The sequence below is a fragment of the Opisthocomus hoazin genome, chromosome Z (assembly GCF_030867145.1).
Source record: "Opisthocomus hoazin isolate bOpiHoa1 chromosome Z, bOpiHoa1.hap1, whole genome shotgun sequence".
Taxonomy (NCBI): Eukaryota; Metazoa; Chordata; class Aves; order Opisthocomiformes; family Opisthocomidae; genus Opisthocomus; species Opisthocomus hoazin.
Genome location: NC_134454.1, coordinates 79,213,772 through 79,229,214, shown reverse-complemented (window position 1 = coordinate 79,229,214; position 15,443 = coordinate 79,213,772). Strand labels below are relative to the sequence as shown.

Here is a 15,443-nt window from a genome sequence, read left to right as displayed (position 1 = left end):
GCACTGAAAATAAAAGATGCTGTACTGCATTGCCCACTGCTAGAGTCTAGATGTGTTGTGGAAGTCTAGTTTAAAACATTTCTGCACTTTTTTTTTTTCCCCAAAGTCAAGCATGTGGGGTGAGTATCAGAGACAAGCACTGCCTAGGGAACTGAAAGAATTAGCTGCTGAGTAGCAGCAGATTGTCATCATACACTTTTCATGGCTTTGGTTTCAAGCTAATCTGTACAATTAATGCAGAAGCTCTCCTCTTAATGCTCAGCCAGGGTTAGCCCACATTTTAAATCCTAAGTTAGCCACCTGAATAACAAATTGCAGGGCAGCTTAGGAAGAGCCAAGACTTGATAGGAATGTTCTGAAAGGATTTGTGGTATCTACTAATTGCACCTCTCTAGCATCTCACATGCCATAGCTAAGGCCCCCCTAGTGTTTGAGAAGCTGGCAGCTGTTGTTTGGATTCAGCACTGCAGGTTCCTTATGCTTGAATCCTCTAGGAAAATGGAGAGATGCATGAAAATGCAGTCCAAGTGATTACTTAAAGAGAGGTTGGATCTGTTGAGCTCCCTGCCTCACGGTCACCTCTGCAGAGGGGAGCTCCCAGGGGCTAGTGGAGGGAGGCAAAACGGAAATGAGCAAATTTAAGCTGGAGCCAGATGAACTCTATAACTGGCATAAAGCTAAAATAGGATAGCAGGGCAATATTCTTTAGCAGCTGATGTCAGATCAGACCTGAAGATTTCACAGGTTCTCTGACTTTAGGATGTGAATTCATTAACATCTTCAACTTTCTAGAAGACAAGAGCTGTATTTCTTCAGTTACAGAGGAGCCTTCCAGTTCTGGTTACTTGCGCTTCACCAGTGTGTTTAAAAACCAAAGAATAACTACTGCCATCTCTTAGAAATCTTGGAAGCCCATCACGGCACATTCTTAGACTCAAGGGTTCCATTTCATCCATGACAGAAGCAGGAGAAGATCAACCTAAATTTGCGTTCACAGCACTATGCTGTAAATGCTACCATTCAGATTAGCGGAGAACTTCAGGTTCCAACCCTGAATGTACTTAGATGAGACCTCAAGGCCTGGATTCTCTGAAGTGTCAAGTCCCAAATCTTTGCAGGAAATTCACAAGGCCCTGCTTTCTTCCCTGAAATGTAAATACAGGATTAACTTTTCCCTCTCTGGTTGAACCTCAGTTTTGTGCTTTGCACATTTAGTCTCAAATACAGAACTATGGCCATGACAGCCACTATTTCCACTTGGAATTGGAGCATTTGCTCAGAGGTCAGAAGCTGCCTCATTATGGGTACTGTGTTTTGCATGGAGAACTTTTCATTAGCTTTCTTCCTCTGAATCATACCCAATACACCCACAGAATGGAGATCATAAGCCTGCTGAGCTCCAGCTTCTGGTAGAAATGGTCTGGGTGTGACGTGTGGCAGTGACCCAACAGCCTAATACTGCTTTCTGCTGTACTCTACCAGCCAGATTTATCATGCAGTCCAAGTACCATTTCCTGCTATCAGTGATAGCTGATATGCTTAGAATTAATTGGCTGAGCAACAACAGCAAAACATACGCTGTTGCATTTAAGTGCTGTTATCAGTGCTTCACCATATTGGCGAAGAATACTTTGCAGTTATACCGCGTGCTACAGGGACTCTGCAACTGATGCGTAATTTGTATGTGTGAAACAGCAATACACGCCTACTGGCACCTTCCTAATGGACTTAAATCACACTCAGGTAATTCCCTGAAATTTACTTTCAAGCCAAAACATGCGAATACCTAAGCATTAACGATCAGTAATGTATTATGTGGACTCCTCGTTATGTAGTAGCAGTTGCTCAGAAGACAACAGCCTTTCTAGGATGACAGAGGACTTGGTGGGTACCGAACCAGAACACTCTGCACCAGGGCTTTTCCTCCTGAGGGTAAGGCTGGGCACCTTGATGTTAAATCTGGGCAGCTGTCTTGCCAGTTGCACCCAGAGAACTGTGAGGTGATGTTCTGGAGAAGAGAGAGTTCCTTGCTACAGATAATGGAGCTCATCCCCTTGGCAAAGCATTGTCTCACAGTAAACCAAGTTATTAATTGCATTGTTCATGAACCAGGGCAATAAGTTGTCGATCCTGACCTCAAACATCCTCTAGGCCATGCATCTGCTAGCTTATAAAGAAGTAGAAGTAAATAGTGAGGAACAGGTGTCTTGTGCCAAATTATTCTGGCTTTTTTTTTTTTTTTTTCAATCTGCAAAAGCAGGTCCTGCCTTAAATCTACCAGAAATGGCCAAAATCAGAGGACTGTTCAGTGCCATTAATTGTAGGTAGCAAACCAATCAGCTTGTGGCTCATTGGCCCTTTACGCAGTAGGAGAAGGGAAGGATTAATGTAGAGGCAAGACAAACCACCACCAACAGATGCTGTTTTTGTTTTGTTACCTACGAGCTTGGCTAGAGTGACTGCTGATTGGCATGACATTAGCTTCTTCTGCCTTCATAGAGCGAGGGAGTTACAAGGTAGTAGGAATACAAATTCACTTTAATAAAGGAAAAATAATCAGTGTTAGCAATGGCGAAAGTTATAAGATGTAATGAATCATCATTTTCTTGTTCTTTTTTAGTTATTTTAAAAATTCTGATTCGGGAGTTTCATTAGCATAGGTTCAAATGCCTAACAGAGTGAGTTTTCCATGCCAGCTTACAGCAGAAAAATGAGCAGATCAGAATCCAAATCCCCTAAGGCTTGGCTTTCTCTGACAGATGTTAAGGAATATGAAGAGGGTTTCAGCACTGAACATAGAAGTGGGAACTCCTGTCATGTTCAAATCCTGCATACCTGCATGTGTGGTTATACCGTAAAAACCTAAACTGATTTTTTAACCACTGTACTGGCATCTGGCTCATTACATTTGTAAATACTCTGCCTTAGAGGTAAGGGCTGAAGCTGTGAATGCCGAATGCAAACATTTCTGGAAGGTTTTTGTTTTACAAGCAGCCTGCCTGCCTGCATATGAAGGCAAATCTGTTTTACAAGTTACTTTTTCAGAGCAAATGATCCCAAAGCATTCAACCTGAGTTGTTAAGTGTACACAGAGGCAGATTGCTCAGAAGTGGCTCTTTTTGAGGCTGGAGGGATGACTACAGCTGGATTACAGGGCACTGTTGAATGTAAAAACAGGTGGCTTTAGGCTGATAGTAATGGAGCAAGCACTTTCTTCCATAATGTGCCAAGGTGTCAGCAGCATCTGTGTAGTGCTCGGGGCACTTTTTTTGTTTGTTTTGTGAAGTCTTCTCTGAACAGTTGTGTACAAAAAGCTTTCTGGCTCCATGTGAGAGTAGAGCTACTTGTGCTCAATACCCATAGCTGACATTATGCTTTCCAAAAGTGAACAGTGCACAACAGTTCTTGTCACAGTACAGTGGCCAGATTTTCAAAATAGCTAGGGTCTAGTCATCTGAAAGCAGTGGCTGGGTCAGTCTTCAGCTTGAATACTGACAGCAGGGTTGGAGGTGAGATAGCATCTTTCAAGATCATGGAGAAATACATGAGTAAATAATGTCCAGTCTGAAAAGCCCTGTCTCTCTCTAGGCTTAGAGTGGTGAAATGACCCGTGAGCCCAAGGTAATGCACGGTGCTTGACAATTTCTCAGCCTGCTTACTCTGTTGGCCGCAGGGAGTTCACATACACTTTCTTTCCCAAGTCTACAATTTCAGGAAGGGTATCAGAGGGTATTGGATCCTGGGGAAATCACTTGCTGCTGTCTGTGCGAGTATCTGTTGATTTCACAGCTTCTGTAACAGCAGCAGGCAGTGAAGGAGAGCATCCTACCTGGCAGAGTCCAGTGATGATAGTTCACCTGTTTATTAAGAGTGGCATTGGCAGTGAACAAAAGCACCGTGAAGGACAGCAGACTGCCCTCTGAGTTCAAGCTAAGTGCTCTTCTTTCATCCACAGTTGGATGCAGAAGCAAGTGACCATCTCAAAGAGCTCCAGGTGAAGCTGAACAATGTTTTGGATGAGCTGAGTGCAGTCTTTGGTAACAGGTGAGTATAATGAGGTCTCTGTCCTTGAAGCATTCCTTTCTTTTGTCTAATCTAATTCTGTCAGGTTAAGAAGAGAGAAGAAACTCATGTCATGTGCATTATATTTTTCTTTTTGTCATAAATTCATAGCCTTTCAAAAACTGAGACCATCTAGAGAAGTGAGAAATGTTTTTAAAGTCTCTCTTTTCTATATTACGCTGCTTAGAAAGGTAGCATGGGGATCTCTCAACAGTGAAATGTGTTTGAATTACAGAGTGATTTTTTTTCTTTTTTTCCCTGTAAGTAGTGCTTGTCAGTAACAGAATTGCCTGCTCGTTTATTGCTTGGAAAGCAGTTTCCAGCTTAGAACTTATGAAGCAACATTCTTGTTTAAGCGTTCTGCTCTAAATGTATGAAACACCTGACTGGTTTCTGATTGTTAAGTGAATATTGGCATAAGAAGAAAACAGGTTTAGAATTTGATATTGACTTGTTCTAATGTTGCGGTGAATGGTGTTTTCCAATGTTTTAGTGGGAGGAGCTCTTTAAAATATTGCCAGAGTAATTCATGGCAATTAAGTTTTATTGCAAATCATGTTACTATTTACCTGAGGATAAAAATGTGCTCAACTTCATAACAATTTTGTAGTGAACCATAAAAGGTACCAGTTAAGCAAATTCTAGAAATACAAGGTTCCCAACTGATCTTAAGAAACAACCACTTCTGATTATAAACCCTATTCATTTCATGTTGGGCTTTATAACAAGATTAATGCAGGCATGAACTGTAGTATAGGTGAAACATGGGCAAGGGGAATAAAGCAAATTGTACCAATGTGGCCTCCTACAGTCCACAGATTTGCAGTACTGATAACCAAAAAATCATGGTGGGATTTTTCAGTGACTATTTGGATTTCAGCATACAGAGCTAAGTGGGGAGTTCCTGTTGCTAGTAATGGATGCTATAGCAAGACGTTGAGAAATTCAGACTGTAACTGCATTGAATCGATAAGGTTCATAATTAGATGGAGGATGAGTGAGAAATAGTAATTAGGGGGTGAATTTGGTTATCTGAAACCTATCTCCATGGTGTCACTGCTACAAGACAATTAGGGTACAATCTTGACATTTGCAAATATGATTTAAAGGAATTATTCAGTATCAGCGTACATACCAGGCAGTGTTTTAGAGAGATGTGCCAGCCAGAAATTGAGCCAGTCAGATGGCTCAGAGGCTTCACTCATTCCTTAACAGTAATAGGCAATGAAAAGCAGAGCTGCAGTTTACTGTATAAGAAGGATCTTCTAAAGGATGTAAATGTGGGAGGTAAGACAGATATCTGCAATATGCTGTGCAGAGTCTGTAAACAGTTGCTCCTACAACACTGTGTACCCCTGACGATGGAGATCTTAACTTTTCTTCAACTGTGTAAGATCACTGTGCCTGCTGGGAAGGCAGCGCACATCCATAGTGCCTCACCACCTTTGTGCTGAGAGCAGACTATATCTGGACACAGAAGCATTTTGTGCGTTAAAGGATATCACAGAGAAAAGGAGCCTTGAAAGCGTCTATACTTCACACAAGGCTAGCTGCTGTTTTGTTCTTGGAGGCTGTAGGAGCGAAGGAGGGAATTCCTGCGGGTGTTAGGGAGCAGAGGCCCTGACTGACAGCATAGGTGAGGTGGTCTTTTATCTTGCTGCTGCCAAGGGCTCCTGTTAAGCTGTACATCTATACAAGCTTCACTTTCAGGTGCACCTGTTGCCACAGTAACTGATTTATCATTTTTCATAATTGGTGACAATTTTGCCTTGTATTAATTTTTACCCTTTAAGGGATTCTGTTATTTTTTTTTATCCCCTGGCTAGTGATTTACAGCATATTGAAGCAGGGTCCTACAGCTGATACAGTATTTGGGAGAACTGTGGGGTAAGATTAGCCTCTATCAGAACAGGGACTGTCAGCAGTACAGAAATAGTTGGTACTATTTTATTTGATGTGACTTATGTCTGTGGTTAAGCTGCCATTGTATCCACAACTTGCTGCTGCAAGCCATTCCCCTAGACATGGGGAAAGTGGAAGTGAAGGCTGCATAGAGAAAGAGCTCTGGAATTGCTCCAGTGAGAGGCAGGTTAGAAGTGAGCAAGAAGGACTGTGAGGCTGGACGTGGCAGTGCAGGAGAAGAAAGGGGTGACAGGGTGGAGAAGAAAGGCGGGAGCCACAGGACAGAGGGTTTGTGTGCTAGCACCCAACCCGCAGATGGTCCCAGGTGGCTCACACAACAGAAATTCAGGCTACTTAAGGAAATATAAAGCTGAATTCCAAACCTGTGTTCCTGCTCTTAAACCTTTACCCAAGCTCCTAGGACTGGCTTCTATTCCTGGTTTCAAACCTCTGTGCTGTTAGTGGACAGCAAAATGTCACTTATATTGTCTGTTGTTAGTAACTGCTTTTTTAAATGTTAAAGCGTTTTCCTTTATGCGATGAATTGATATGTTGACAGCTCTGCTGATCTATTCAGCATTTTTAACCACTGTATTATTTTATTTGGAACCTTCTCTTAGCAGTAGAAGATGGAAAAGTAATTGTGCTTTAATGGCTTGCACGTCACTTCATTACAGGGACACTGGTCATTTCACAGCTGAGCCCTACATCCCATTTTGACACTGATATAGCATGGACTGTATGGCAGTGGACTGGTTTCAGTTGGTGCCTGCCTTCAGGCTATCTCTATTGTTGTAAAGACTTAGCCTATCATGGGTCATAACTGAATTACTGCTGATGGACTGCTGGGTGCTCAGAGCTGTGCAGGCACTGGGCTGCTGCTCGATGCTATATCCCAGTCTCTGTGGTGCAGCACCCTGTGTAGAAAGCACAGATACAGCAGGGTGCTTTGAGCTAAGAATAGCAGTGTTTCTTGAAATCAGGAAAGGATCATTTGGTTTTGCAAGGTGAATGAACAAACTCCTCTCAAGTGTGACTGTGTCTTGTGTTCAGAAGTGGTAGGCTGTCTGTGGATGACGTGCATAAGGAACTGGGTAGCATGCCCATTAGTAACAAATACAGAAAGGGAAAGAGCAGAAAATGTCGGAGAGGAACAGTGTGTAATTGAGTGCATGGTTTATGGACTTGCAGTGTTTTACCTTAAGTACAAGAGCTGAGATCTCTGCCACTGATGATCACGTTTTTCCCTCTCTCCTATCTGTTCAGCTTTCAGACTCGTATTGATGAGTGTGTCAAACAAATGTCTGATATCCTCTGCCAAGTGAAAGGGACAGGGAATGTTGCTGCTAATGCCAGAAACACAGTTGCACAAGATGCGGATAATGTCCTGAGGCCACTGATGGATTTCCTGGATGGAAAGTAAGCGAGTGTTCAGATATGTGTTACACGTACAGTGGATCAGGTTGGGAACAGGGTAGAGGAAGGAGAAATAACTCCACGTTCTTAGGTTGTTCTTGAGATGTCTGGCCTCCAAATTCTCAGGAAGAATTAATGGCTATTCTTCCCATATCTGCCTCACTTTCAAGACATGGGTAACCTCTGCAGCCTTCATTCAGTGCCTGCCACACTTTCAGTTCTCCTTTTTCCCTCTGGCAATTGTAGCAATCAGCAAAACACACTGCTGATCAGGTAGTGGAAAAGACTGAATTTCTAAATTTACTAGCTGTGGTGTTTTTTTTTCTCCCATACAAATTGTACTGTAGCCAATTAGCAAACATTGCAAACCATACTTACCTACTTCGTACATATACCACTCAGCATCCCAGTCATGTTAAGCATGTGTGTTCTAGTCATACCTGGTGCTGTTCTGACTAAGAAGTTAAGCTTCTGAACGATGTGATGTATATAAGCTTGATCCATTGCTTTAATTAACTGTTGCCATTTACACCATGCAGCATGATTCAGCTGTACAGGGACTTTTTGTGGCTAACTGCACATAATTCTCATCAGCTAAGCCTTGATATACAAATAGAAATAGTTTTTACTCGTAGAAGTTAAACTTCTTGCCAACACACTGCAGTTCTTTATTTTGAAACGGGTGGCCAGCAATTTTCTTAATAAATGCTGCAAGAGGTGTGAAGCTTTACAAGTGTAAAATCTAATTTCTTTTGTTGCTATTTGTATTGATTTTCCCATCTTTCTTTTGGGTCACTATGTAGTAAGTGATTCTCTGCAGCAATCATTACATCTAGAAGCCCTCTCATTTGAATGTTTTCCATGCATGCCTTCAAGAGTCCTGAGAAGCCACCTTCCTTTATATCACTGGGAACTTGGTATGCTGTGGGCTTTTGGTCCAGCTGTGGAACAAGTCATTTTGATTATGATAATCTGAGCCTGGATTATTTTTGTTCCTCTTTTAGAGAAGGAGAGTCTTTTTCTATGCTTTCTGCATCCTATTTATATCAGTCTTGTCCCTGTTCAGTTTTGTTTATTTACTGTGTAACCAGTTATGGGAGGCAGGTAAGTCTGGGAGAAGATGTTGCACAACGTAGAAGTCAGCTATTGCCTGTGCACTGCTACTGGCTGCAGAGTTCCTGTTTTGTAGCTCTCCCAGTGTGATCAGTAAATGCCAAAGTCCAACAATCATTTTGAAGAAGAATCTAACATTTCTTGGCCTTTTTGATAGCCTGTACAATAATAAAGGGGGAATAAATAGGGAGACAAAGCAGAACTTCTTTATGTAAAAGTGAATAAACATATGGCAGATGATTGGTGATGAATGCAGTTGCAACAAAATACAGAGGAGTGCAAGAAATGCTTCAAGGTGGTTATAGACGTGGAAGTTTTAGAGACTTCAGCAGCTGTCAGAAGCTGTGCAGGAACTTCTGCATAACAGTCTGGGAAGTATTAATTTAGATATTGAACAAAAATCATTATAATAGCCCCTTGAAGTTTGTCATAGTTTAACCCAGTAGCTGGCCACTAAGCACCAGGCAGCCGCTCACACACCTCTCCTCTTCCACCCCATTGGGATGGGGAGGAGAAACAGACAAAAGGGGAAGCTTGTGGGTTGAGATAGAGACAGTCTAATAAGGCAACAAAGGAAATATTACTAATATCAATAATACTAAAAATAATACCATTTATAATAACAATGATAATAATGAATATGCCAAACAAACTATATGGAATACAGTTTTTCTTACCACACAATGACCGATCTGCAGCCAGTCCCTGAGCAACAGTCGTGGAACACCAAACTCACTAATTTTTGAAAATTTTGCAAAACTCTCAAAAAAACCCGAACTCCTAGAAAAGTTCAAACTCCGGGACAAGACAAGATTTGAACCAGTGGAAAACAAAAAGAGCCGATAGCTTCCTCCCCCCAGCCAACCCCCATCACAAACTGAGTGTGATGTCTATGGTATGGAATATTCCACTGGCCAGATAGGCTCTGTGTCCAGCTGTGGTCCCTCCCAGCTCCTGCATGCCTGCTTGTTAGCTGAATACGAGAAACTGGGAAAAGTCCTGATTTCATAGCAACAACTGAAGACAGGAGTCTTATCAGCACTCTTCAGGTACTAAATCTGAAACACAGCAGCTACTGAGAGGAAAATTAACTCTATCCAAGCCGAAACCAGGACAAGTTTAAACCTGTTATTCTATATTTGTAACTTTTTCCTATATACTCAGTTAACCTTATGCATCAGGAATTATCTTAAAGGGAACCAGTTCAATGATACCTGCGCTTATTTGGACTATTCCAAACCATCATAACTTAGTGATATCTTCTGTAATCCCTACGTCAATAACTAGAAATGATTGAGACAGAAATGTCAATAATCCCCTTTGGCAGATATCTTTAGTGGTAGAACTCTGAGGGTGAAGACAGGTTGTACTTTATGAAAAGCAAAGATTTTTACCCTTAAAGCAATTGTTATGACAGCCTGCTTTGAAAGGGGCACCGATTCTTCCATATACATCTCCTTTTTCCTTGCAAATAGCATTCTGTGAACTTATTAAGTTCTTGCTCTCTCCCTGCAGCCTGACACTGTTTGCAACTGTGTGTGAAAAGACAGTGTTGAAACGGGTGCTGAAAGAGCTCTGGAGGGTGGTAATGAATACCATGGAGAAGCTCATTGTGCTGCCTCCTCTTACAGACCATACGGTAAAGCATTTTCTTCTTTCTGACTTTTAGCAGAAAGTGTTGCCATTGCCTGTTTAACTCGTCTGCTTGACCTAATGAGTCATCTGTCCAGGTAATTTGTCTGCATGCGGCATGCTCGAGGATGGAAAAATACGCCTGTAACCTAGTAAAGTAAGAGAGCAGCTCTATTTCTAGTAGGGTTGCAAGATACAGAGCATTCTCTAGATAAAAACAATTCAAAATCCATGATCCAAAGGGCGTTGCCATCCAGTATGTCAGATTGCACCGACCAGGGATCTGCAGTCCTTTGAAGAGAAGTGGGTCTATGGGATTATTGGGCAGTTAGTGTTGGCTTCGTAGTGTTAGATCAACACCTGTAAACACTTTTGCCTAATTGTTGTCATCTGTTAGTCAGATGTCTCCCTTATATAGAAGTGGTTAATTTGGGCTTGCTTTTTAATTACACCACGCCCTGCTTTACCCCCCAGAAGGCTTTAACGTCAGTATGGGCTGGCATGATTTCTGTGTCTCTGATACTGGGGAGTTGGAAGCAGGTCCAGATAGTTTGCCTTCAAAGGCAGTCTTTTATGTAATTGTTCAGCTGTGTGGATGTGCTGGATGAATATGTGCCACGAATGTAGTGATGTTTTTAACAATGGAGGATTAACCTCTTCCCCAATTTTGAGAAACCACAGAAACTGATTAAATGCCAGTCACAGACACCCAGCTGCTCTGGGGGATGACACCCAGTTGGAAACAGTGTGAAGTTTGGGCTATAACCTTATTATTTGGATATATTCCAGAACTTCTTTTTGTCTCTGTGTTGGAGTAAACTTGTGGTCTGTGGCTAATTTATGCTGATGTATTTTTTTCCCAAAAGTGGGAAGAACAATAGTGGTTTTCACTATTCAGCAGTTGCCTACATATTTTGAATGGACTTCTTGGGTTGCGGTGTTCAGAGAATTGACACAAACCTACAGCTTGCATTAGGTGTTTCTTGCTCTGAGAGGGAAGGCCTTTGCCTCTGGCCTTGATGAAGAAAACTTTAAACAAAACTGCTGAGATACCATGTGCTGTCATACCTACTAAGCATAAAATTAGCATGAGGTGTAAATTTGCTAAAGACTGCTTGCTCTGAGCTCAGATTCGGAGTAATCATTTCTGCTTGCCTTTTTGATTTATCAAAGAGAAGAAACCCATTTAAATTTAAGAGGATGAAATTTCTTTCCCTCTGTTGAATTGCTTTAAAAAGGAGTCTTTGGGGACAGGTGCTAAAATCATCATGTAAGAGCAGCATTAACATGACCTCTTCAGAATGGAAGCAGTGAGATCAAGGGCCTCAGAGAGAACCAGGGAGGAGCTGTTTGAGCTTTATACTTGCTAGTTTTAAATTTTAAAGGCGGAGTAGAATAGTGATTCAGTGCTTGTATCATGAAGGCAGCAATAACTGTGATTAGCCAATTCTTCCAACCTGTGGGATGTTGCTATATGCCACTTCAAGGTTTTTTTGTACAAGGAGTTTCTTGTTGCCATCACTTCAGTTTCAAATTGAGAAGCTCTTTTTGTGTAATGAAGTGCATCCTCAGTTTTCTGAGATAATGCAAAATGTTCATAGTTGGATTTTTAGCCGTCTAATCAATTTTATTATTGTGAGGAGGCTGAACTAGTCCAAACTGGAAAAGAGTCACTGTTTCAGAAAGGCGGTTGTGAACAATGCAATGATTAAAATGGCCTCGTTTGCAGTCCTTGAGCAGGGAACCTGTGGCGAGGCTAGATGGGGCAACAGGGGCAAAGAACTGCTTCAGCTATGCCTGGGGACACAGTGATTTATTCTGTCACCGCCAGATTTTCATCATCCTAGTAGTGAAGGCTGGCGGAGCAAAACAAGGCAAAACTCAGGGATGGCAGGATAAGCAGAAGCAGCACTTCTTCTATGCTATTCTGCTTCTCTACCATGCATCTCTTATCTAATCTTGCTTTCTCTTAAAAGAAAGGGCATCAGACTCAGAAACAGCCCCAGGCACTGTTAACTCTGTCCTCCCTGCCCTCAGCAGTAGAAAGTCCTGGTGCTGTCTCTGCATGTTTGAAGGACCACTGGATGAGGGTTTCCCTCCTAAAAACTCCTCTGCAGCCCTTAAGAAGTAGGCGATATTCATGGTAGAAATAAGTCCTTTTTATGGAATATTTTCTCTCCTTTCTGTAAAATTGATAGAGGTGCAAAAGTGTTTTTGATGGTGATCATGGAAAGCATACTCAGGTGTGCTTCTCGACATGCAGCAGTGTCTCGCTTGTCACTTACGTGACCCTGTCACTGCACAGTGCTTTAACGCCTGTTACTCTCCAGACCAATCTATTCCACTTAAATTAGCCTAGCCTGTTTTACACAGGGAAGAAAAACTGAGCACTGCTCTTCCATTCTCTGCTGCTTCTGGAAGATTTTTGTGTAGGGCAGAGCTCAGGTGAGAAAGCAGTCAGCTACTGCTCATGGAGGATGCAGTGGGAATGAGGCAGTTTTACAGCCTCCCACTCTGACGACCTGAGCTGCCAGTGCCTTAATGACCTTCAGATGAGTGGCTTCTACCTCTCTGAGCATTGACTGCCCGTGGGTTGTGAGATTAGTAGCAACATGATCTCCAGTAACTCACCAAGCAGTTCACACCTCACTATTTTTAAGCAAAGATCAACATTTAATTAAACACCTTCTGTCTTGGATGAGCGGATATGCAAACACAGCTCTCTGGCAATCCTTGTTTTGAGGTTCAGTGCGCAATGCTTGGGGATATTAACAGATCAGTTATACATTTCTCTCTCCTTTGCTGCTTAGGACAAAACCATAGCGTACCATCAGTGACTAGTCAGGTCAATGAGAGTTGCTTAATTTACACACAGATGATTCCTCTGGAACCTCTGCTTTGTTTATTTCACACAGTGCAATGCAGCCATTCACATGAGGCTCCATTTGTTCTTGCTCCTGCTGTGCCGCTTTTCTACTTCTCAGACTTCTCTTCACTAGGTGAGAGTGTGGTCTGGGATACAAACAAAATTTTCTTTAAGCTGTGGGCAGATTTTACACATGACTTCCAATCTGGCTGTTGCTTCAGGCTCGTCTGCAGACAGCATCTCTCCAGAGCTAGTCTGTGGTGAAGGAGAGTGTGGTTTTAAGAGGTTTTCCAAACCTTTCTTAACTTGTGTTAGTTTAAGTGAATCCTCTCCCTTGTGCTACCTAGGAGTGAAAAAGTCCATGAGGGGAAAGCTTTCTTAGCCTTGAATGAAATAATGGTCTGTGAACTGCACATGTGCCCATATCTCTGTATTGATAGGTAATTATTTTCCCTTATTCGTCCCCATTTTTAAGCCTAATTTCTCAATTTTTAATACACCACAACAGTTAAAAAATAGTCTTGATTTTTAATGGAAGGTAGTGAGCGTTGCCTGGTGATAAAGTTTTTTAATTAACTCAAAAGCTGCTAATAAATGATCAGATCTCATGGTTGTTGAATGTAGGAATTAAACAAATCTGGGAAAGAATGTACAATACCAGATGAAACTTCCTTGTACTGGTATGTCTCAGAAAAGTAAGCCTGAGTAATAACACATCTTCCAAAAGAGAACTGGAATTCAGAAGATTTGCAGTAGGCTTTGGTTTCCTAAATTTGTCAGCTGTGCAGCAGGACAGTTAAGCTGTGAGAGCTGAGCCTCTTGGAATATAAATCAGTACAGTGCTGTTGGCTTCTAGCAGATTAGACTGGAGTGAGCTGATGACCCTTCTCTGAATGCTTTCACTGAGGGGAAAAAAACAGTCAGACCATTAACAAGGAATATAAAATCTTTGTGGTGTGGCCTATAGATGTCTTTCATGTTTCCAGAAAGTTTAGGAAGGTGAAACTAATTTCATGGGAAGGACCAGGAAAACCAGCACTAAGGTCTGTCCCCTTTTCAGCTGTGTTTGCCGCAGAGCTAGGCAGAAACAGTTCATTATAAGGACTTAATTTTTCCTCATCTTCCATCCTTGACATTTTAATCAATTCCATTGTAGGCAGCTTTTCTCAAAACGACCTGATATTTAAGTTTAGTTTTTTTCATTCCCTAGAGGCACACCTGGAAGAAGTGCTGTCTGTAGAGCTTTGTGAGATGTTTTCCATGAATAAAAAACTTTTTTGAGGCGGTATAGCACCTTGTTTACAAGAATGCCATTTGGCAGAGGAAGGAGCTGTCCAGATTTTCATTAGATGTTACCAGCATTGATGATAAACTCAATGTCACAGTAAAATAACTTCTCCTTGCAGACACATTGACAGAGACTGGCACTGATTGATGAGGATTTTCTTAGCAGGCAAGAACTGGGGAGTAGTTATCTGAGCAGCTTTGTTCCCTGAAGCGTATCACTGGGTATTGCTCAGTGTTACCAACCTGCCCTCTTTAGAAGCCTGCAGCAGGGCGACTACGTGCCTAGGCTAGTTAATGCTGCTGTTCAGATTTAAATTAAAAACAGTGTGCAATGAAAGTTGAAAATATTGGATCAAGAAATGTTAATGTTAGAGTGTTTTGAGACTGCTCACTCAATTTTTTCAAAATTCAGGTTACAAAAATGTGGGGATTTTTTCTGCTTGGTCAACAGGCATGAAAACCTGAAGTTTGAAGACCCATAAGTCAAACTTCGTAACCAATTGTACAGAACAGCAGGTGCATCTGTTGGATACCAGAGTGCTGGCTGAAGCTGTGTCCCTTGGTGGATTATTTGGTCTGGCCCACAGTGAAATCTCTGTGTTGCTCCTGGTGTCCAGTCATGTTCAACCTCACTCGCTGGAAATACAGAGAATTTTGTACTCTTTCAGTTTAGAGAGTTGTACTCTAACACTGCATGTGAGATACTGGCATTGTACAATCTCATTTCAGAAGCTTTTCTTTATGGACTCATTGTCCTTGCCTGTAGTTTCTTCCTCCCTGAACAGTTGTGAATTTGATCAATTATGAAGAACTGCTGCTTAGCTATGAAGTCAATAATGTTCATTCTGTATTGATTTGTATTCAACAAACATACAAGGCTGAGGAACAGGGAGGCTTATTGATGGTTGCAGATGGAGCAAATCCAGAGGTTGTCTGTGATTTCGTCACAAAGTCTTTCAGCTTGAAAAAATTTCTGATGCTGGCAAAACTGAAGTATCTCATCTGAAAATTCACTTCTGGATTGCTGTTTTAATGGCCAGAAGCTGTCCAGTGTTCCTAAAACAGATTTTAGTCTTTCCAGTCTTACAGCTGTAAATGGTTTGCCTGCTTTCCTTCTGCAAAAGGCTATCTGCCACCTCTAGCAACAGGTATAAAGACACTTTTT

At 41.8% G+C, this 15,443-nt stretch overlaps 1 protein-coding gene across 11 annotated transcripts in view; it reads left to right on the top strand.

The window, feature by feature from the left end:
• The window catches only part of UNC13B (unc-13 homolog B), a 219,320-nt gene that overhangs the window by 187,099 nt on the left and 16,778 nt on the right, over positions 1-15,443 (top strand). For all 11 annotated transcript variants that reach the window (XM_075447135.1, XM_075447133.1, XM_075447134.1 and 8 more), the window contains 3 exons: positions 3,956-4,044; positions 7,231-7,383; positions 10,009-10,132. In XM_075447135.1, coding sequence (XP_075303250.1) covers positions 3,956-4,044; positions 7,231-7,383; positions 10,009-10,132 — 366 coding nt within the window. The remainder of the gene's footprint in view (positions 1-3,955; positions 4,045-7,230; positions 7,384-10,008; positions 10,133-15,443) is intronic.